The sequence below is a fragment of the Pelecanus crispus genome, chromosome 2 (genome assembly GCF_030463565.1).
Source record: "Pelecanus crispus isolate bPelCri1 chromosome 2, bPelCri1.pri, whole genome shotgun sequence".
In the NCBI taxonomy this organism is placed as follows: Eukaryota; Metazoa; Chordata; class Aves; order Pelecaniformes; family Pelecanidae; genus Pelecanus; species Pelecanus crispus.
This window is the reverse complement of record NC_134644.1, coordinates 122279334-122302327: the sequence shown is the minus strand read 5'-3', so window position 1 is coordinate 122302327 and position 22994 is coordinate 122279334. Positions and strand designations below refer to the sequence as shown.

Genomic DNA, 22994 nt, shown 5'->3' with positions numbered 1-22994 from the left:
TTGATTCCAGATTGAGAGTGTCCAATGAAAAATTCCTGAAACGAATGATGAACATTTGCAATTCTCGATCAGGATTAAAGATGGCTATAGAAAGGCTGTGTATTACATCACTTTGATATGTTAGAAGCCACTCTACATACATTTTTCCAATATATCACTGTAGTTGTTTCCTAGAAAACTCTACTCAGTATTTAAACCTCATTGGTTAGAAGTTCACCTATCTTTACTAGCATCATTCTTCTGAGACTTCTGCCAACGTTTGCACAATTCAGGCACATCAACATAAGCTTCAAAAGACTGAGATCAATTTGTCTGAAGAGATCACAATTTTATGCCTTTATCCTTACTTGGATCTTCCCCTGAACTATCCCTTTTTCCACATTTTTGACATACACAATGAGAATCAAATGAGAAATTAATCTAAGCTGCAAGTAAGGCACCTGAGTGACTCCAGCATGGATTTCTTTATTGTTCTGCAAGAGCACATCCAAATGAGATCTGCACAATGCAAAAGGGTTACATAAACTATGCACTCAGAAAACTGCTGAATCGCTTAGCAGTAAACACACATTCCTTTCAGCTACAAGAGACCCTTAAAACAGCATACTTTCTTCCATCCAAAAAGATGGAAGAATGTACTTGTTATCAAAATGTTAATAGTTTGCAGTTCCTGACAGTAGCATTTTCAGGGTCAGGAACACCTCTGTCACATCAGTGACAGCTAACTCTTTCAGCCAGCTTCAACTCACCTAGGCATGGCTCACAAAATTCACTGCTCTGTCAGCAGTATCTTCATTTGCAGGATTACCCAGTAATGTTCACAAATAAGTTCTGGTGTTAACACCCAACTTAGATGAATAAGCAATATAAAATCTTCTCTTTTGCTGTTGACACTGTGTGCGTGGAGGCAATAAAACTAATTTAAGAGAGTAAATCTTGCAAAATCTCTAGATTTCCTAATTCATAGACCCAGAAATTTTAAATGGCCCCACAAATATATATATATATATGTTCCTCTACAACTGATCAAATCCACTCATCTGAAATGGTTAACTGACCCAAATGTTTTCCTTTCCAGTCAAGTTAAAAGCAATTCTATACAAAATTACATGGCTAGCAGAATTAAGAAGTTCACTATTTCAGTTAGCTTGAACCTGTTAGACTAGAGTGCAGTTTTGGGAACATAATGTTTCTAAACCAGATTTTAATTTTTACTGTTTCCCTCGCAACCCTTCCTCAGCAAAGGGCCTGACAAAGTTAGAATTACCTTAACATTGTATTTTGGGGCCTGATCTTATGGGAATAGTATATTTATTACTACTGTGTATATACTTTGTATTGATTTTGCATTGTTGTATATTTCAAGACAGAAATTATTGTGAATCATAAGTGTCACAGGAAATTTCAACATTCTCCAGAAAAGCATAAACAAAAAAAATTCTAAATATTTATATTTGATATTAACTGACAATATAAAAAAAATAACGCTTACATCACTTGAAACCTGATACATACATTAAAAAAAAATGACTGAAACCAAAATAAGATTGTCCCTTTAAACTTTAAGGGGAAGAAGAAGACAGAAAGAAAATGAAAAAAAGACCGCTTTAAATTAGCTTCAGGCTTAGATGTCTTTTAAGAGTAAAGCTAAAAGCTGACTGTTCAAATACTGTTCTCTTATTTGGTGTGTTCACAGTCTTTAAACAATTACCATGTAATGAGCCTGTGTTACAGTATTAGAAATGTTTTCATTAGAACCCTTTACTGCCTTTCAAACTTCCGGACACTTAAATCATCAAAATGTCCTTACTATTTCATAAGCTAGTAAAAGACACTGGTTTCATTACTTAATACAAAAGGATCCTTCGTTCAATTGCCTTGCGGCATATAGGGCATTCACTCATTCGGTCTCCACAAAGTTGACATGTTCCATGGCCACAGAGAAAGATCATATTCTTCAGACGGTCCAAACAGACAGGACACATAGTCTGTAAAAAATTATGACAGGTTACATAGTCAATGGCAGCAGTGATACAGTATCAAATATGCAATATATAAATTATTGAAATTTAACAAAAAATATGCCATCTTAAGCATAGCAGATCATTGCCATAGCATAACCCAGCCAGTAACCTGAAAACTAATTTTTTTTTTAAATCACATTTTTACTTCACATTGGCTTAAAATATTTGGGCTTTTCCTACCCCATCATGGCACAAAAACTATGTGGCTTTTTTCCAAATATGATCCCTTTAAATAAGACAATCTAGTAGTAGGTTGACATCACATTTTCCGTATCACTACACAAGTATGCAACATTAAGACATTCTTCAGCAACATTCCCCGTTATGTCATGTAATCTTCCAGGGAACAAACACCACAAACAGCTTTATGTGTACAGTGCTTGGATAATGATTTACCAATGTCTCCTCAGGCTACCTAGCCATTCATATACTTACCTTTAAACACCAAGCACTAAACACATGCAGAAGTAATAAAAATGCTGCATAATCAGTATTATACGTAAAGATTCAATACTGGTAATTCCAGACTTTGCTCATGTAAGTTATCTAGATTTTCAACCAGAACACCACCTCAAGTTTTAAATGAAGAACAATTTAATAAACCTGTGACCTTCAGTCATAAAAGTAGCACAGCAAACTTTTAAAATCAGTTTTAATTGCTGAACATTAAAGTGACTGCTAATGCCCAAAAATGATCTCCTACAGTTCTTCAACAGCAAAGTTCATTTTGTACCAAGCCACTAAGGAACAGTGTCCTTCACCTTTTGTCACACGCAGAAATTGGAGTTTTGGTAAGGCATGTTCCTTCACCATAAACATACTGCAGCCATATTAGGATTTCATTTATAACAGTTTATCAAAGGTTAGTAAATGAATAGATGTTAGATGATAATTGTTAAGACCATTCTGTAGCCCAACAAATCAAATCTAAGATGTCCTCAGATCTGAGACACACTACTCATAACTTACATAAATGTTGATCTCATATATAATACGAAATACTGACAGGGCTCATATTTCAAATGCAAATTCATTTTATCACCTCCTTGCACCTGTGACTTGTTTCCATACTCATCATTGCAGGTTTACTTCAGTTTGTTCATCTCATGAGAAAGAGGATCCATAGCAGGAACCCTATTCAGTATAACCTTAAAGCATACTTTCTATGGAATCAATAGGTATTACTTCCTAGAGTAGATAGCTTACTTGAAGACCAAAAAAATTCACCATCAGTCTGCTTGTACAGAGTTTAAATTGGCATGGAGTCTGGCCAAATGCCTATTTTAATCTGCAGGACACCAATATAATAGGCTAGCAGGAATGTAAAACTTCCAGATAAGACCTTATGTGAACTTATGTTTAAAAAAAACCCTTTCACTCTTCCCAAAAATGCTGTGCTCCAGCTTTGTCAGAATTTCCACAGTACTATAACAAAACACTCTCAAACTAAAAAATTTGCAAAAGACGAACTGTCAGTCAGTCCTGCTTATTTTTCCATTCACACCAAGTCATCACTTTCACATCCCAATGGGACAATTAAAGCATTCTTCCTCCAGTAACCTACAGTCTTCAAATATCAATGAAACAGCTATTTCCAATGCATATATAGCTATCCTGTGACAAGTGTCTATAACCTCATAGTATTGACATCAAATATTGATAGTATTGACAGACAAAGGACTGACAAAGCAAACCCAAATCTTATCTTTGAAGAAAAAACTTGAAGCCTCTATTCTATGTATTTACCTTAATTATTTGCTTTTGTGCCTAAATATAATGTCAGAATTACTGAAGTTACAAGGGTCTGTTTCTCTGCAAATGCCACACCATCATTTGAAAATGGTAACATCCATCAAGGGACTCAGAAATAATAAAAAAAAAAATAAAGTCTGTTCAAACACCATTACCTTTGATTATTTCATTCAGTGAAGCACAGAAATCCTAACATTTTCATTTTATAGATTTTTTTTTCTGCAATTGCATGCAGTATTAGCAAATTGCCCCATTTCTCCTGCTTAGTACAAATACAGAGTATTTAAAATACATTAGCTGTTTAATTTCTTAATATTTTCACATTTAAGTTACTTCACACAGCAGAAGAATTCAGCTGGCAGGAACAACCAGACTTCCTGTTTGCTATACAATTCTATTCTGACAAGGATTTTCTTGATTAGTTCAGCAGTTTCCCAGTGGGATACAAGCCCAAATAACTGAGTTTTATCCAACTTTCAAGGAGCACTCATTACTTAACCACCAGCTTATAAGCACTTTTACAGTGGAAGAGAGTTCACTTGATGCCTTATACCAAATTTGTGCCGCAGCAGCAGGAAATAAGCACTATCTGTTTCTATTGTACTGTTATAGTTTGTCAGAATGTTCTCTCCGTGAAACCACACTCCACTTCTTTTACCTGCATGAAGCATTTGACTCCCATCTTTTGAAGGAAAACAAATGGTATAAAAAGGCACTATACCTGTTCTGTGTGAGAATTACTGTCTTGGATAAGTAAAAGTAGTCTGAAAATGTGCTCATTGTACCTTTAAGTATAAATGGGTTTGGAATTCAAATCAATTTTTACCACTAACAAAGTGTTTTGAACTGCTTGAAATATCAATTCCTCATTAGTCAAAACTGTTTTTCCAACAATATACAGGTGCACAGTGACAAAATAAATTTATTTTTAAGGAGAAAGAAAGTGATGTAAGTATGGTGAAGGAACATACATAAGATATTAGACAGATGATGGTGATTATGTATGAAATGGAGTGAAGGTATTGCAATTACAGTCAAAAGGGTTCACATTCAGGGAATCCCTGAAGAATGGTGTGGTCATCAGATGTGGGAGATTCTGTTGACATCAGCATCACTTCTGCTTGGCACCAGAAATGGTTTTAAAAGCTTGCTGCACTAACATATTAGATTATCATTGAAGGTATGAGTTGAAACATAGGATTATACCTGCTGAAAGAGAACAAATTAATTTTAAGTACAAAAATATCAACGTAACATGAAGACCGAACTGTTAAAGCACAAATCAAAAGAATACACAATTACAGTGGAATGCTGTGCATCACTTCAAGCACATATTTAAAAGATGAGATGACTAATTTTAATCAAATCCAACTTGCTACTCACAAGTATGATACACAACTTGCCCTGTCACAAGACTAACCAGAAAAGACACTAAGGAAAACATGGAAGAGTCAAGCCAAGATGCACACAAGAACTACCAGAACCACCTCTTTCTAGTCAGAGGCATTGAACAATCTCCAGTTTTATACCGATTTAAAATAAATTATTGGTCAAAAGGGCATTTCAAAGCAAAAGAGTGCACTTAAATTCTCAAAGCATTCCAGTATTAAGATCTTTCTTACTACTGCAAATATGAAACCCAGAAAATACAAGTAGAAAATGACACATATAAAGTAATTAGTCTCTTCTCCCTAATACAGCACAACTTTCTGATATTAGAAAGATTCTGGCTAGCAAATCCCAAAGGTGAGACAAAATTGTTCAGAATAAAAGAGCACCTAAGGAAAACTGAAAAAACTGAGATCACATCTAATCAAGAAGAAAAAACTGTAACAAAATAGTTTTTCTTTCACATCTCCATACATAAGAGTATTAGCATACCCAAACAGAACTCCAATCTTTTCTAAATTCCTAAAATAAAGTAACCAGAAAAGAAAAAAATACATCTGAAGAAAATAATTACTGGCATTTAAGTATTCATCTGCATGTTTTGCATATATAATTTTAAATGCCAAAGCAGTAACTTTATTCTTTACATCCAACGTTGAAAAGTAAAACAGAACCTAAACAGGAGATGTAAGACATCAGAGATATCTAGAAACTCCAGATGTTATCATCAAGACAGACATGCAGTTTTCAAATGACAATTTTTAATCTGCATGTTCTTTTACAGACAAAAACTAAAGAGGAATCTGTTTTGAATTGGTATTTCAATTTCTATTACTGGGGTATTGGCCAAGTCTCCATACGACAGGAACATCTCTTCACAGATGTGCCACTGAGGTTCAAACTAGACAGCATATCAGCTCCCAAATTTAAGGCATTTAGAGATATGGGCCCTAAAACTGGTGATCTAAACACTTCAGTCAGCTTTCATCCACAGGAACAGCTGAGAGCAACAACTACCAGGACTAGATGTGATGTTGCCATCACTGAAGTATTACTGACTGTTGTAAGCCTACAAGAGGAAACAGCAAGTAATACAGTAAGAATGCTTGTTTCCTGTATCCACGAAAAGTTTCTTCCAATTGTGTTATACATAGGGAAGCCAAAAATCACATTATCAGGGTTCTAGAAGAGTAAGTTCATAAAATAGTCAGAGACCCCAGGTCCTTTACTGCTGGAAAATCTCAAAATCAAGTTTTCTTTGTTCAGATGGAAAAGCAAGGAAACAATTTACGAATTTAACACAGGAAAGTTCTACATGTAGACAACTTCTTAAGCACTTCTAATGGAACCAGACTTACAGACATAACAAATTTAAATAGGTAACTGTCAGTTACCTGAAATACTAATTTTTGGTTTTCATTATATTTCTAAATTGCATGTAACTTAACCAATGAATAATCAATACAATCGATAGCCAATTTGTATAAATTTCCTCCTGCAAAAACTATGCATAATTACAGAAGACAAACCTCATCCTTCATATTCCAAATATTCAAATTACATGTACAGTACTTCCAAAGGTTTTAATTTTGCAACCACACAATTTTTTGAGGAGTGCATAAAACTATAGCCTTTGTACAACAGGTAACTGCCAGCCTTTGTTCAAAGGCAGTTCATGAACAGACAAGTAAAGATTCAGATAGATACAGAATAGCAAATAATACCTACTTTTATTTCTGTTCTGTGAAAACAGCTTCTGCTCTACCTACACACTCAGGGTCAGCTAAACAGGCACAGAACATACTGACTGGGCAGAGCACCCTTTTTTAGTCACACCAACACAGATGCTCTAGATGATGCATTATCAAACATGGCCACTTGATTTTGATTTCTTTTTTTTAAAAAAAAAACCATACATGGAAGACATACAAGCAACATAAAAAACCCTGGTTATTTAACTAAAATTTAAGAACTGAAGCACTTCAACACGTCATTTTGTTTTAAATAACAGAAGATGCACTGGCTTTTTCAATTATTTTGGTGGTCCATAAAATTTTTATCCAGCACTTTTACCTGTTCCTTGATGTCTTGTAACTGTTGCTGCAGCTTCTGTACATCTGCATTGACATTGGTGTTATCTTTGTCTTTCTGCAAAACTGGAATGTTTCCACTTGCTGTAATTTAAAGAAAATAAAGATATGCAATTACGCATCTAATGAAACAGGAATGATTATTTCCAGCGTACTAACTACAATTTTTCAATTATCCGAAATAATGTTAGTCAAACATTTTATAATCAAATTAAATTCACTACGACATCACTGCAGCTCAATTCATAAAGAACTTTTTTGAGTTTAGTGGCAATGCTTCTTTGACAAATATTTCCTCAGTAATGATGCTCAAAATGCCTGTAGCCCCTTAATGTTCTCAGAGTTCTTATTTGCCAGTGAAGTTTTGCAGTAAGTTTTTTTGCACATGTGAAAAATAAAGCCAAATCCTTTCACATTAAAACCACTTTTTATCTATACAGCCAATTCTATTTGGTGTTCAAAACTGCACAAGTGTCTTGGAGGTAGTTTGTTCAAAATTTGAACAAGTTCAGATTAATATTCCTGTATTTGACTGATCCAGGAAGCAATGTTACTATAAGAAACAGAAAAATTGAGAATTATTTCAAATGATAAATTTTAGATGTCCAGTGTGAGCATTAAAAACCTGATTTTAAGGATTATCGTTATATTTGTCCTTTTAAGAACAGTATGACAAGAATGACCTAATATTCCAATTCACATAAACTCAACTCAATCACTGCATACCACACATACACACAGAGATAAATACAAATAATTCATAGAAATTATTCAGAGAAGTCACAATAAATTTAAAAACTCGTCAAAGCAGGAGATGTAAACCTGGACAATCTGTCATGAAAGTTGCTTGTACCTAGATGCAAAATATTTACCATTATCAGTCAGAGAGTTCCAGAAGTAAAAACAAAACAAAACAAAAACCCAAAAAATATTTATTTGCTCATTTGCACAGTTACAGACAGTCTTCAGCTTTTGCTTCATAGGACATTAGTAAGTGTCCAAGAAGTCATATATGTTTCAGCTTCTACTCTGGATGCTGGAAGCAATCCTTTAGTGTAATGATTGGTGTAACCATCACATCTGCTCCTACCAGTGTAGAAAGTAATGCAAACAGCCAATGGATACCTGGCTTAACACTGTTTTTATTAAACTTTTCTATAAAAAGGATAGGAAAGATTTAGGTCATTTAAAAGAATAAGAAGTTGGTGGGGGAATGTGAAAAAGTATGGGTTTTGGAGTCACTCACAAATATCATCAGTGGTATCTTCTGTACCTTTCCCTCCACAGCACATTATGAAAGGCACTCTTCGCTCAACCACTGCCCGACACTGTACACATTTCTTCATCAAGCTTGCACAATCTGAGAGGACAGAGAAATAAATCAACTCTGAATCCTGCTCTTTCATTTTAATTCTTACCCATCCATGAGCTTGTTTATTCACAGTAACTATATAGCAATGCCATAATAGATGCTTATAATACAAATAACTACTTGTGTTCATCTTCACATCATTTTCTGGACATCACACCTATAAACAATGTCTTGTTTGGGATTCAAAGGAAACCTATTCTGTTTATCTTCTTTTAACATATGTCAAGTGAGCAGGTTCCTCTTTCTCCAAATGGATGTCTATTCCACAAGAATTACAGAAATTAAAAAAGTAAAATCACATACATTTGAGACCAGAACTTCCAAGAACGTCTTGATTACCTGCTTTTTCCTTTAGAACAAAGAATCTCACTTTCTGTCCTAATGCTCCAGGGGCAAACAGGTGTGGCTCCTTACCCTAAAAGAGCAAACCTGTATCTTTTGATATAATCCTAGAAAGGAGGTTGTAATTCTTCTATAAAAGGCAAATAATTATGTCTCATAAATCCTGAATGTTACTGTGAATCAACAGAGTGGGTCCTATAAACTACATAAATTTGAAGACTCTCATGCTGCTTGAAGACAACATCCAGGAAATAATTTGGAAAGAAATCATCTACATCTGTTAAACCTTTTGTTGTCCTTGTTACAGCTTAGACTCGGTGATGTGTATTGCACTGCTGAAATCCTTCACCACTGCAATCAATCTTTTTGCCGTCCTCTTCCTATGAAACTAATCAAAAAAACTTCTCTCATCATCTTTCAGCTGCAGACAGTGAAAGAGGCCAGATCAGGATAATTGTAAAGTCAGTGATTCAGTATCAGGTGTCTCAGCCAGAACAGAGGAAGAAACCAGACTTCTTTAGCAAGACCAAATAGTCACTTATGGGAATGATTACCTTCCCTCTTATGTAGATCCTCAGCAACAAGGACTGTCCTTCTCTATGCAAATGCCCCTTCAACAAAGCCCTGAAATGTCTGGTGACAAGGTGGTGGCTGCATTCTCATCCACATATTCTCAAAACCAAAAAAGTCTTTTTTTGCTACACGAGATAAATCAGAGTGAATCATAACTGGTGCTCTTTGCAAAGATGTATGATGTGTCTTTTAGGGCAAAAATACAGCCTTTGTGCAAATCTGTAGATTAGTAATGAAGCATAATAAATATTTATTTACAACATTCTTTTAAAACACCATTTGCTCATCTGAATGCCCCCAAAAAGTTGCAACAAGGCAATAAAACTAATTCTAATTACTTCAGAAGTTTTAACGATATACAGCAGGCTCCTATAATCTGAGCAAGCCTACTCACAATTAAATAATTCAGATGGAAGAGCACTTGCTTTCTGAATTTTTGAAAATCTCCAGTTTGTCCTCCAATTATTTCATTACCAGCATGCCAAGTAATGCCAAAACTCTGACTATCACACCAGACTAGTAATCTGACTTTAGGTCCAATTTACTTGATAATAAGCTTTTAGCAATCTGATTAAAAATGTTCTGTTTCAAGATTACTTCAAAATGAACAACTGTCAAGTTTACTTACTCTCACAGGCACACATATGACCACAAGGCTGGAAAAGCACTGCTGCCTTTTTGTCTGAACATACTACACATTCTTCAATCTGTAAAGAACAATAAGCACACATGTGAGAAAAGTTTATCTCCCGCTCTCTACATTAATTTGCTTTTACACGCTCTTTGGCAAGGCATGTGGACTTTAAGAAGCTCCATCTAGTGTTATTTTAACTAATTCAACACCTCAAAATGCAACTTCAATGACTTATCACACTGACTTCTAAGAATAGATATTTGCTGGCAATATTTATATGTTCAGTACACTGATAGGCACAGAGAAGCAGCTAAGCCAGTATATGTTTCTTTTTCTTTATTCTTTTCTCCTTCTTTGGTCAACCATATATACTTAAATTGGGGTTGTTCAGCCTGGAGAAGAGAAGGCTCTGGGGAGACCTTATCATGGCCTTTCAATACTTAAAGGGGGCTTCTAAGAAAGATGGGGACAGACTTTTTAGTAGGGCTTGTTGCAATAGGACAAGGGCTAATAGTTTTAAACTAAAAAAGGGTAGATCTGGACTAGATACAAGGAAGAAATTTTTTACAGTGAGGGTGGTGAAATCCTGGAACACGTTGCCCAAAGAGGTGGTAGATGCCCCATCCCTGGAAGCATTCAAGGTCAGGTTGGACAGGGCTCTGAGCAACCTGATCTAGTTGAAGATGTCCCTGCTCATGGCAGAGGGGTTGGACTAGATGACTAACTTTAAAGGTCCCTTCCAACCCAAACTATTCTATGATATTCACTTATAAGAGACTTTTATAGTAATCTGTTTTAATATTCTGGGTTAGGGTTTCTCAAGCCCTTTAATGTGATGAACTGTACATATAGTGTGACCATAGACACCACATACCACTCCATTCCTACTGGCCTTGACCACCTCTTTCAGTTCATAGAACTAACGTCCAAGTTCATTCATTTCTTAGCCTTGTAGATATTACTGTAAGGTTTTATATAGAAGAGTATAAGAGAAGTATTGAACACATATACCACTCTCTCAATCTAGTTTAGCAAAAGAAATCAAAGGAAGGTTATCCACAAAGGTTAGCTTTCACCTGGGAAAGCTAATTTCCATAAATTAGCTTCTTTAGATGGATGAGTGAAAGTAGAAGCCTTACTTTGCTGCTTTGAATCACCCAGTGGTAGAACATTTTCGCTGACTACAAAGTCTAGAGAAAAGGAGCTCACACTGTGTTAACATTTGGCCTTCGAAAATATGCATTGCAGAATAGTGAACAGCGTAAGTAGTAAGAATAAGAGATTGAATAGTAAAAACAGTACAAATTCATATCTACAATTCCTATATTTACTTTGAGGTAGAGGAAAAAAAAAACCATACCACAGAAGCAGATTAGTCAAACGTGTTTGGAAAAAGATAAAAAGAATAGAGTGGGTTTTCTACAGATCAGAAAACATGTGTGTGGAACATGAGGGTTTTGTTGTTGGGTTGGTGTTTTTTTGTTTGTGGTTTGGGGTTTTTTTTGTTGGTGGTGGTTTTGGTTTGGGGTTGGTTTGTTTTTTTTTGAAACAGCCAAAAAGCAACAGAAGGACAAGACTTGGTGATTATGGGGAATTAAAAAATACTCAAACAGAAAAGCAATGGGAATGCACCCATATAGAAATACTTGGGAGCAATCATTTGAGAAACCTGAGGACCTTACTGGGATTAGGTCCCCAAAATAGCACACAACTGGTTGATACTCTGAAGGAGAGTGAAATTCATGATTCCAAAGAAAGAGAAGGTGAAAGCTGAAAGCAATTATTAACTTCAAAACCAAGCACATATTAACTAACTCAGTTTACAGGCAAATCATCTTTCCAGGCAGCCCTAAGGAATAAAAGAACTCAGAAGAACTGAATATTACTGAAGGAAATGATACTTCAGGAAAAGCAGCAATTTATCTTAACATGGAAAAAAAAAATATCATGGGGAGGGGGGAAATACCTATTTAAATAAAGCATCTTCATGTGACTATGTGACTGTATTAGGAACTCTGAGGACCTGAACAATAAAGACATTGCAAGGTGGGGAAAGAATGAGGGGCAGGTAGGACACGAGTACAGGAAACAGAAAAGAGTGAGATACAATGCTGGGACAAGGTATCATTACGATGCAAAATTATTTTCATCCAGTGAGACACCTGTAAGGCAAAATACCTTTTAAAATACACTACACTTTTCCCTGACCTCTTTTTTTACTGTTTCATTAAAAACAGAAAGAGAACCAATAAGCTTTGGAAGTTCTTACCTTTGTCCTAGATTGAACTTGTTCTTTACAGATGAGGCATTTTTTCACCCGTGGCGAGCAGAGAGAACACGTGGCAATGTGTCCACATGGGCCAAACAGAGTATCTCTCTTCATGTCTGAACACACCATACATTCTTCTAAGGTTTCAGAATCATTGTTGATCATAGATGGACTTCGGGAACCAACTTGACCACTACAAAGAAACCATGCAGTCAACCTTACTTGTAAGAATTTTTAAAATTCTTAATTCAAAATGCATATCAATTGGCTGTTTATCTGTATACTCCTATGCATTCAGGTATCAGTGCATCATCATAAAGCAATCCAAACTCCCTTTTCCCAAATGTATAGTTGACACCAGAGTATAAAGTCACATGTTCAGATAAGACATTGTACCGAAACAGGCCACACAAGTTGGAATAGCATCTCATGAACGTAAAAAACCCTTCCCTCCCATCCTAAGAGCTTATTTTATTAACAGAGACATACCCTGTAGATTCAGAACTGCACAGCTTAACACCTTAATCTTGAATATGCTTCCAATACTTAGCAAATGACAGGCTTGTAAAAGAACCCCCGAACTCCCACAGTGAATTCACCTCGGATCTTTGTCCTATGCTGCTGCTCACCCAGCAGAGGGAGCGCGGGTTGAACCTAACCACCTCATTCCTACAGCCCTCACAAGCCCATAAAAGGTGGTGAGAAAGGAGAACAGGCACAGGGATGAGGCCAAGACAGACAGACAGAAAGACTCTGAAGAAAATAAACACCTTACACACCAGGGCAGCATCAAGAAAACCAGTCTCTTTTCGTGACATTTTGAAAGTACATTTTTGATTTCCATACAGGAATTATGGATGAGAATCATGTAAGCCAACAGTGGGAACACAATTAAGACAAGCAGCAAGCTGAAGCTTCTCATACTGCATGCACTTGATAACATAACATTTTACTGAAATCATAATTCCTAGAGAAGAGCTTCTGAGACATCAGACCTACCCCCTCCTTCTCCTTTTACAGAATCATACAATCATTCAGGTTGACAGGTACTCAGGATGTCACCTGCTCAAAGCAGAGTCAATACTGAATTCACATCAAGTTATACCGGGCTTTGCCCATTCCAGTCTTCAAAATTTGCATGGACAGAGATTTCACAGCCTCCCTGGGTAATGTGTCCCAATGCTTATTCTTTCAGCGATTCCCCGATCCCTCCCTTTTCTGCGATGGTTTGAAGTTCTACCAACCTCCACCTGCACACTGCCACCTTCCCATTCTCCTCCCTCCCATGTTAGCATGTATGAAAGTCCTGTAAGACTTGTGTAAGTTTCAACTAATGTATTTGTAAATAGCATTCAATGTACCATAGAATATAAAGAATTAATTGAAAGTCAAGAAAAATCTTGCTAATAAAGGCACAGTGTTTTAAATACATCAGTTAATCTATAGAAAGCAGAGATCTGGAAACTGTATATTTTATGAATATACACACCTGACTTTTTCTTTGTGACATTTAGCCAATGCTTTGCAGAGACTAGGATCAGGGCAGAGGTCAAGGGGAGACTGACCCTTCTTGTTACGAATGCTGAGGTCAGCTCCATTGGCTGCCAGGAAGCAGGCAATAGATGCTGCACTCTTCTTCTCTGCTCCTTGAGTGCCAAGTCCCATTATTAACTGAAAGAAAAGAAATACGTAAGCAACTTGAGAGACTCTCTAAACTGTTAGGAATAGACTGGCTAAAGGAAAACTGCTTGACATGCACACATGCTCATGCACACACACACACAAATCTGTAAGCCCAAGGAAGCGTCTCTAGAGCTAAAATCAACACAATTGTATGGTTGCTTAATTTTGAGTTGGCTATATTCAGCTTTCCTTTAAGGAACTAAAATTCAGCAAGAAATAGTTCAGCTACTGAAGCACTGAATCTCCTGCACACCTATACTCACTGGTGAAGTGGCTGTCCTTCTATGTAAGCACTGTAAAGGGCGAAGTCCCAGTGGGTATATTCAGAATACACTCGAAATATACTGAAATCGCTGAGTTCAGACAAAATGCTACCACTTGGGCTGAAAACATAGTTGGGCAGAGAAGTGAATGCACACTTACTTTTAGTCTAGTGAGTAAAGCACCTGCTCAAGAAAGACTTGATTTCCATTGCCTTCTCAGCCCGGAGGGATTTCAACTCCCATACCCTGTTCCCCTGTCCTAATCATGTAATGCTCCTTCACCCTTTTACAACTAGTACTGTATTTCTCTATTAGCATACCTATTAGGCACAATTCACAGGGCCAGCTAGAAAAATAAAGAGAGAAGGCTCACTACTATAGCCAATAAGGATAGGATTCACCTACTCTGGAGCATTCTGGGCCCGCTCCAACATCTTTTTGTATTAAAGCTTGACGAGATAAAATGCATAAGTATAATGCAGACTACATGTAACACGAAACTGCTGGCACCACTAAGAATCCCTCTGCAAACTAGATTACATTCAAAGGAACAGCTTTGGCACAGCTGGGACAGCTCCAATTCAAGAAGTTTTAAGTGCTGAATTCCAGAATTATAAAGGCTTCGACACTAGGATAGAGGCAGGATTTTGTATGCACGTCTTTCCCAATAATTGGTTTAGGTGACCAACTTGACTGATGTACACCTTTCTATGTCACTTTCAGTTTGTACATTCTATCCCTGCAGCTGGTCTTGTAAAAGCTGGGTGTCAAGTATCACCCCTAAAAACTAAGTAATTTGGATGGATTAACAGCCATTCTGTATTTGAAGAACTATTTGTGCTATTTTAGACACAAAAGAATCCAGGAATAAATTTAAAATACCAGATACCTGTCACTGTAGCCCTAAAGGCTGCATGACTCAAAGCCTGAACCATGAAGAAAACAGTTTTCAAAACCCCTCATTTCCCCCATCCCTCAGAGGTGACTTGTGAAGAGAAAGGCTTTGTTTGGGTCCATGTCTTGCAGCACATGAAGTATGTACTAGAAGTCTTTACCCTGCCTTGATAACTGCAAGATTATCCTTCTCATCATACAGCCACCCAGTTTCCTAGGGAAGCAATTTTTTAAAACCTCAGTCTATACGTTTTTTCTAGTTAGGAGTTCTTATATCAGTAAGTATTACTGAGGTGCTATGACTCTTTAAGGTCACTTCATGAATTCACAGATACTCAGTCTTGTGTTCTTCCCTATGATCAGGTAAGAACAGTACAGCTTGAAAGACTTCATACCAGGAAAACCAGTAAGTTACGGAGAGAAATTGTTTTGTGGTGTTTAGATCACAGAACATTTTTATTTATAAATTCAGGCCATCTTTCTGCACCTCAATTACAGCACTGGCTGAAGTGAAGTAGAGATTTTATCTAGCTTCACTCCAAGTACCTTGGACCATGTCAGTAATCCAGCCAAGGTAGCACTACACCCAGTGAAAGCTGATTTGCTCTGAGGTTGGCAGAGTAAACTTTCTGAAGGCATGCCTACACCAAACAATTTGCTGCAGTCCTTCCTTACTTGCAGGGACAAGAGTTCTCTTACCATCCACACTTGCACCTCATGGGCTCTGAGTTGTTCCTGAACAAAACAGCTATTGTGTCTCCAAGAGGAAAATCAAACACAGATAACAGAATAGTTAGCTTCACTTGGTGTGGATATACACTACGTGAAGACTGGTTCCTCCACCTGGAACAGTCATCAACATTATTCAAGAAAATCTTGAGTACTAAAATGCCTCTGTGCGCTGTATACTTTAGAAACACCAAGACAGTATTGCATCCTATGACTTCTCTGGTAGTCTGCAACATTTCAGGCACACAGAATAAAAAAAACCCTAACCCATGCACAACAAGAAACATTATGTCTTAGTGCCTCTGGAGGGTGCTAGCCCTGAGATGCATCAACACAAGCCAGTCCCAGCCAATTCACCCGAGAGAAAGAAGACTCAACCGACACAAACAGTATAAATATCATCTAGGTAATTACAGCTTCAAAGATAGTTTGTTAGTTATAAACACCTGACTGACTTCCATTAGAGTTTTGTAAGCTAGGATTTAGGCAGCAGCATCATTTTGAATCTTAAAAGCATTAAGGGTCTGAAAGATACCTATATTAAAATAAATTAGACTAAATGAGCCTGAGGAATAATACATTTATTTAGAATAAAAAGTACCCCAGACCAAGGAACACTGCATCTGTAATAAAGCAACTGAAATTACTTTTTTGTGGTGGGGGGGACTGTACTTCAGAAAATTTTTCCTCCTACCAGCTGTACAATCATTGAAATGTGCTGGATGCAAAACTTCAAAATTATTTAAAGAAATGGGGTTCACGGCTCATAGCGCTTGAACACACAAATGTTTTTCAGATTGACACCTAAAATGTGCAGGGCTTTGTGTACTATAAAGATTGTTCACTACATGCATGTTGAACAGCCTATCAAAAAACAGCTGAAGAAACCTGAAAAAATTGGTTTAGTTATTACAACAGCTTAATATTGACGTTCAGAATGAATTACAAAAAAAAATCAGTGCTAAAGAATTCATTCCATATAATTCCACTTATGAAATAAGTTCATGATATCAGGAAAAAGTTTGTTTCATATTTTAAACTGTGCTCAAAGCAAAAAGTAACAAATGGTAAAATTTCAATGAAGTTGCTGTCCAAACAGGTTTATCAAATATGAAAAACATCTAAAATCCTGCAAGTGAAATTTTTGTTATTTTTCAGTTTATTCAACTGAAAAAAAAAAATTGTTGAAGTACTATACTATAAAGAGACACCCTATGGGGCTCAGTAGGTTGGTATCTTCAGGACAGTAGTCCAAAGTTAATTAAAATTTAAGCAAGCAAAAATGAGCTCTAAAATATTAAAGATTTACATATCAGATTTGCTATCATATAAACGGAAGGAATCTGACATGTTTTCCCCAATCTTTAAAGGAATTAATAAAAATTAACCCCAAAAATACAGATTCCATCTATTTAACTTAATTCATCATACTCAAAAAAACCCCAAAAAACCCTTTCTGTTTCCCAGACTAAACTACTAATCCTGTTTATCCTCTATTATCCATCACCTGTATTTGCAATTCTACACAAGACAAACTACAATGTGTCCTTGCACAGCTTTAAAGGTCCACATGCCTGCACACATTTCAGCAGCCTAGATCCTGTCTTTTTTTGATATATGATTTTGGGCCAAAGGTGGCTTACTATCAAAACTGTTTACCGCTAAAATCTAGTTTATAGCATTTTTACATTACCTTTATTTAAATAAAGTTAGACAGGTACAAGTATTGTTCTCATTTATTATTTTCCACTAAACAAGATTTTCAAGATAGTTTGATCTGATCATCTTAAAGAGTTTTCAGGTACATTTTAGCCAGGCTTTACTCCATCTTTTACATTTCAGCCACATCTTACGTTGCTGCCACATAAAATTAAAATAAGTGAATATTCACTTCTTCCCTGGGGGCACATATCTTCTCCACTTAAGCCTCCCAAATTTATTAGTTAGGTGAAAAATTTCTCTGCAGCTAAAAAGTGCAAAAAAATGGCCAGTAGTTTGATCAAGCTTATATAGGAGGTACTGGTTGATAGTGATTTCTTTTTTTAAACATCAGAACATTTTTAGGTGATCAGAGATACAATCAAGCAGGGATTTTTTTTGTTTGTCTGTCTGTTGTGGTGTCTTCTCCACACACACTTTTTAAAAATTGTTTAATAGAAATAAACCAAACAAGGATACAGCTCAAATGAAACTGAAGAAAAACTTATTCTTTGAAACATAAAATCCCCCAAAAGTAAAATTTAAAAAGGCAGTAGGAAAAAAACCCACTTCGTGCATGAAAACACTCAAACCACAACTCCTCTAGTTTCACTGTGGATGCCGCTAATAAGACAGGCAACACAGAAACCTAGTTATGAAATGCTGAATCAGAGAAAAAGTATTTATCTCCTGTTCATTCGTTTCACAGTTAAAATACATGCACACAAAGCATTTTGGCCACCTCTCAGAGTCCATTTCAGATCATGGAAACAACCGAGCTGTAATTGCTTTCCTCCTCTCACTTAAAAGGAAACAAGCATTTTCTTACATATGCCAGTCATACTTTAAATCTCTTTTCAAAGCTTATTCCAGTATATTTCAGTGAGATGAAGTTAACCAGTCTGAAAAACATTTGTTGTACAAGGGAATTACTGTTTTGAACGAAGGCTTTTTAATAAAGTTGGTGGGTTGGTTTTTTTAATGAAATGCAAAAAACTTACTACCCACAGTTAAAATTAGAAAAAAATATTATGACACTGGTAACTAATGAGTCAGCAAAGCTGATCCACTGTTACATTATGCATCTTTAATATTTAAAGACAAAATTGTTGTTTTTCTCAATCCCAATCACTCCAAAATTTTATTTCTCCTTTGCCTATCAGCAAAACTATAAACTTCATTTTTGCATATGGTGTTCACACACCTTTTTGGGTGTGAGCGTTTCTTTTTTCAATAAAACATTTTGACCTTTATTACCTGGAGTTTCTTTGACTATTTCCTTACTACAGCACAAGTGCTGAAATGAACTCTGTCAGAAAAATACATAGCAATAAACATACAAAGATTAAGAATGCCTTGTTCTAACAGAATAAACTTTCAGAAGGTTATAGAAGCAGCTAAACAATTGAAGCTACAAACACATGCAAGATGCTGAATCACAAAAAACATAGTCTTAGCCTTATTCTGTACTGTAATCGTGTTTATTTCTCTTTCCTAAAAAGCTACTTTTGATTTTTTGGCAGCCATACATGTTCATTATGGAAGACAGATTAGTAGAAATATTTCAAACTAAATAACCCACATTTTTCTTTAACAAAGACAATGACTACATGTGAAAAGCCACCTATAACAATATGATTTCCACCCACACTGCAGTCTAATGTAGAATGTCTATGTAAACTTATGCTGCCAAAAACCAGTTCAACAGTACAGAACTAGACAAACTAGACAAATAAAGAGACAGATGTGCAGGAAAAAAAAGGAATAAATAAATGCGTTTTATTTACTGTGTTCTTTGATGGCTCCCAAGCAGTATCTACCTTGCCCACATCTTGCATGTCTTGGAGTTGGCGGAGCTGTGACAGGGTGTGGTGTCTCAGGGCTTCATGCAGGGGAGTATCCCCATCTTTATCCTGAATATCCAGCTTAGCACCTGCACGGACTAAGAGCTGAAACGAGAGAGAAACCAATTTAAAACTCAAAAAAAGGTATTTATTCCTTTTAAAACTAATTTCAGTGAAACTATGGCTTAGGATGGTCTAGGAAGTCCAAAAGGGTTATTCTTTTATCGTGCTACAAGTCACAGTTGAGTTTATTGAAATTTATTTTCCATACTTGGAGCTCAGCCCTTAACTGAAGCATTTATCTCTTTCAAATATCAAGCTTATTTCAGCAGAAGCCTAATGCTTGCCTGTGCTCTGAGGGAGCACTACAAGAGATGCTATTTTAGAGGATTCTTTTTACTGTCCAAACCCTTTAATTCTTACAAGATAGCCTACAAACAACATAACATATTACAGCAATATATCAGAAACAGAACAAGTGGGCAATACTTTAGATATGTATATATTCTTTACTATTAGGTTCCAATGACCTCAAAAATCACCATTTTCACACCATGCTAAACTTTACAACTTTATTTGCAGTATCCTCCCATTAGTAAAGTAGTTAAGCATGTACTTAGGTTTACCCTTATTCAGCAGAAGACATAAAACACACTGACACTATTAAATACTACCTCAGAACACTTGGGAAAGTAATGAACTGTAAGATTCGTCTTTAAGGCTAATTTTAGATGTGCATTCCAGGTCACATGACATGAAAGCAAGCATAAGGCTGCACAGGCCCTCCTATTCATATTGCCTTTGCATACAGCCCTCCCATAATTTGATGCACCAGAACTTTCTTAAATATGCTGTAGAACAAAACAAATCAACCCATGCTGACAAATAACAATTGCCCCTAAAAATTAAACCCTGCCACTGTCGCTATTCAGAAACCTGTAGATAGCAGCTGAGGTTTTAACTTTAGTTTTGAGCTTTTGCTACTCTGCAAAATTTGGATTAGCAGCAGAGACAAAAGGCATAGCCTAGAAACAGGAATACGTGAAGTGGGATATCCCTCTTCAGAACCTGCATGCTTGCAAGAATTTCAGCCTCTCAAAACCAAAAGAATCTCAGACTAGAAAAGGCTAAATGGAAAACAGCTTAAAAGGAATTCAGAACTTAATTTTCTCAGAAACACCTGCCTGTAATTGACTGCAGCTTACCATTTCCCCCAACCTTTCCTTTCACAAGTAAACCCAAGAAAACCAGGTAATAGTTGCAACAGTATCCCCCCAGTTTCTTGCACTCTCTAAATGGACTTGCTCTGGCCTGATTTTTCTTTCTTATATTCATATCTTGTGTCTGCCACTAGCTATTTACTGCTTAAGAGTTTCTCCTGGAAGAAAATCTATAAGAGAACTATTTTCAGAGCAACCTGGAATCCTTGGCTACCATGAAAATTCAGAGCCTTTGCAGAAGTATTAAAAACAAAACAAAAAACCACACCACAACAAAAAAACAAACCACACCAAAAAAAAATTGAAAAAAACCCCAAACCACAAAAACCAAAAAACCACCACACAAAAACCCCAACACCCCCCCACACACTTTGTCATGGCATCAGGGTTTTTAAAAGAACCATGCTACCTTTGACCACTATTCCACAGATGCCTGAGGGTACAACCCAGCTCTGGAAGGTACTCAATAGGAGTGAATTTTGAAATACGGAGCCAACATGTTCTTTGCATGGCTGCATGAGTTATTTTAGGACTTCTCAAAGTTAATCCAACTCTGAAGTACGGATACTGTACCGGGTCATTCACTTAAACATTCTCGGATATAAGCACGTCAGTCCAATACACATACTAGTTCTTCTACATGCCTACCTTTCGGCTCATCTGCTACATTAGTAATGTATTCCCAGGTACTGTGTCAGTTCCAGAAGGGCACAAGAGCTCACCAAATATAGCTGCCAAATAGCTTGCAGGATGCAAGTGACACTGACTCTAGGAAACCATTCTTTTGGTAGCAGGCCGTTCCAGATATAGGGCCATATCACATGTTTCACTGTAACGGGATCACATCCATCAACCCTTGGAGATGGAGAAACCTTACGGCAAAATAACGCTGAACAGAACTGCAGATATAGGTCTGCATAGGGGGGAGAATTCTCTGTAGGCCTGAATAAGAGACAGTTTTTAATATAATATGACTCTCACTCTACAAAGACAAAATTAAAAAAATTTATGCAGAGGGCCAAGGCCAGGTTGATGTCTTCACTCATAGAGAACACCTCCTACAGCAGTGCATGCTCTCTCTGAGCCTCAACAGCCCATGCTAGCAATCCTAACTCTAAGTCACACAGGTCCCCTATGGACAGTGCACACAGGCCAGAATGGGCCAGCTGTGCCAGAGTCCCATTTCCTGTGCCAGTAACAAAGTTTTGTTAAATTGAAGTATTAACTTTTGCAACCATGCGAGCAAAACACAGAAATAGCATTACTTTCACTGGTAAGGTACCTTTGCTACTGCTTATAGCCCTCCCAAGCTAAGAACAGGGAAAGTTACATACTCAGAAGACTGAAAAGTAGCTAAACTCTTAAAAAGATGTTTCACTTAGCTACAATTTGCAAAAGCTATGAGCAAGAATAATTTACTCATACAGCAAGAGGCATCAGAAATGCTATTTGAAGGTCCCATTACAGGACCACAAGACTCAGACAAGTAACAGAGGAATACATTCTCCCTTACTCAACAAGGAGGGATGCTGCAGCTGGCAACCACATAGAGGAAACTGTAATGCACATGTACAAAAGTTTAGCATTCCTGAAATGTTCTTCATACTGCTGACTGACCTTCTGAGCAAGGTGGTAGGTTTCTGAATTAATCAAAATTAATCATACAAACATTCAATGGCTACATGTTGTTAAATAATTTTTTAAAGTTCATGAAGTACCCATGTCTTAACAGCTACTATCAGCTTGAATCAAGTACCATTAACTGTATGGCTTATTGCAAATAAGATACTTACTCTAACAATTTGTGTATGCTGTCGTTCAACGGCAAGGTGCAGAGCAGTTTGTTGGTTAACATTCTGGATATCCAGGTTAGCATTGCCCTGAAGGATATTCAAAGCATTAGAGCATTGTCATCCCAGCAATTCATCTACACGCAAGGCAGTCCATTAGGGCACTGAATACGACCCTGAATATGTTTCCTAGTTTGGAGATTTGAGAGCAGAAGTGATTAAGTACTTTAATTGTTCACTGTACAGATGTTGGTCTGTTGAATCAAACTAGGTATCAAACTTTTCAGTCCCTCTGCACCATTAGGCCATTGTAATGATCTCAAAGGCAAGTTTGACCTTTAGAGCTCACCATGTGTCCTTCCCTGCTCCATCACTTCTGCATTGTGATTGCAGGTGTCAAGAGGCAAACTATTTTCACATCACATGGT

The 22994-nt window shown here is 36.7% G+C and overlaps 1 protein-coding gene across 1 annotated transcript in view; it reads right to left on the bottom strand.

Annotated features, from left to right (window-relative positions):
- Positions 1–1545: 1545 nt before the first annotated feature.
- Positions 1546–22994, bottom strand: part of MIB1 (MIB E3 ubiquitin protein ligase 1) — a 77634-nt gene continuing 56185 nt past the window's right edge. The window contains exons 14-21 of the mRNA XM_075704582.1: positions 22570–22656; positions 19500–19661; positions 13935–14116; positions 12446–12638; positions 10171–10249; positions 8502–8615; positions 7239–7339; positions 1546–1988 (exon numbers count right to left, since the gene is read on the bottom strand). Of these exons, the coding sequence (XP_075560697.1) occupies positions 1848–1988; positions 7239–7339; positions 8502–8615; positions 10171–10249; positions 12446–12638; positions 13935–14116; positions 19500–19661; positions 22570–22656 (1059 nt within the window). The 3' untranslated portion in view covers positions 1546–1847. The remainder of the gene's footprint in view (positions 1989–7238; positions 7340–8501; positions 8616–10170; positions 10250–12445; positions 12639–13934; positions 14117–19499; positions 19662–22569; positions 22657–22994) is intronic.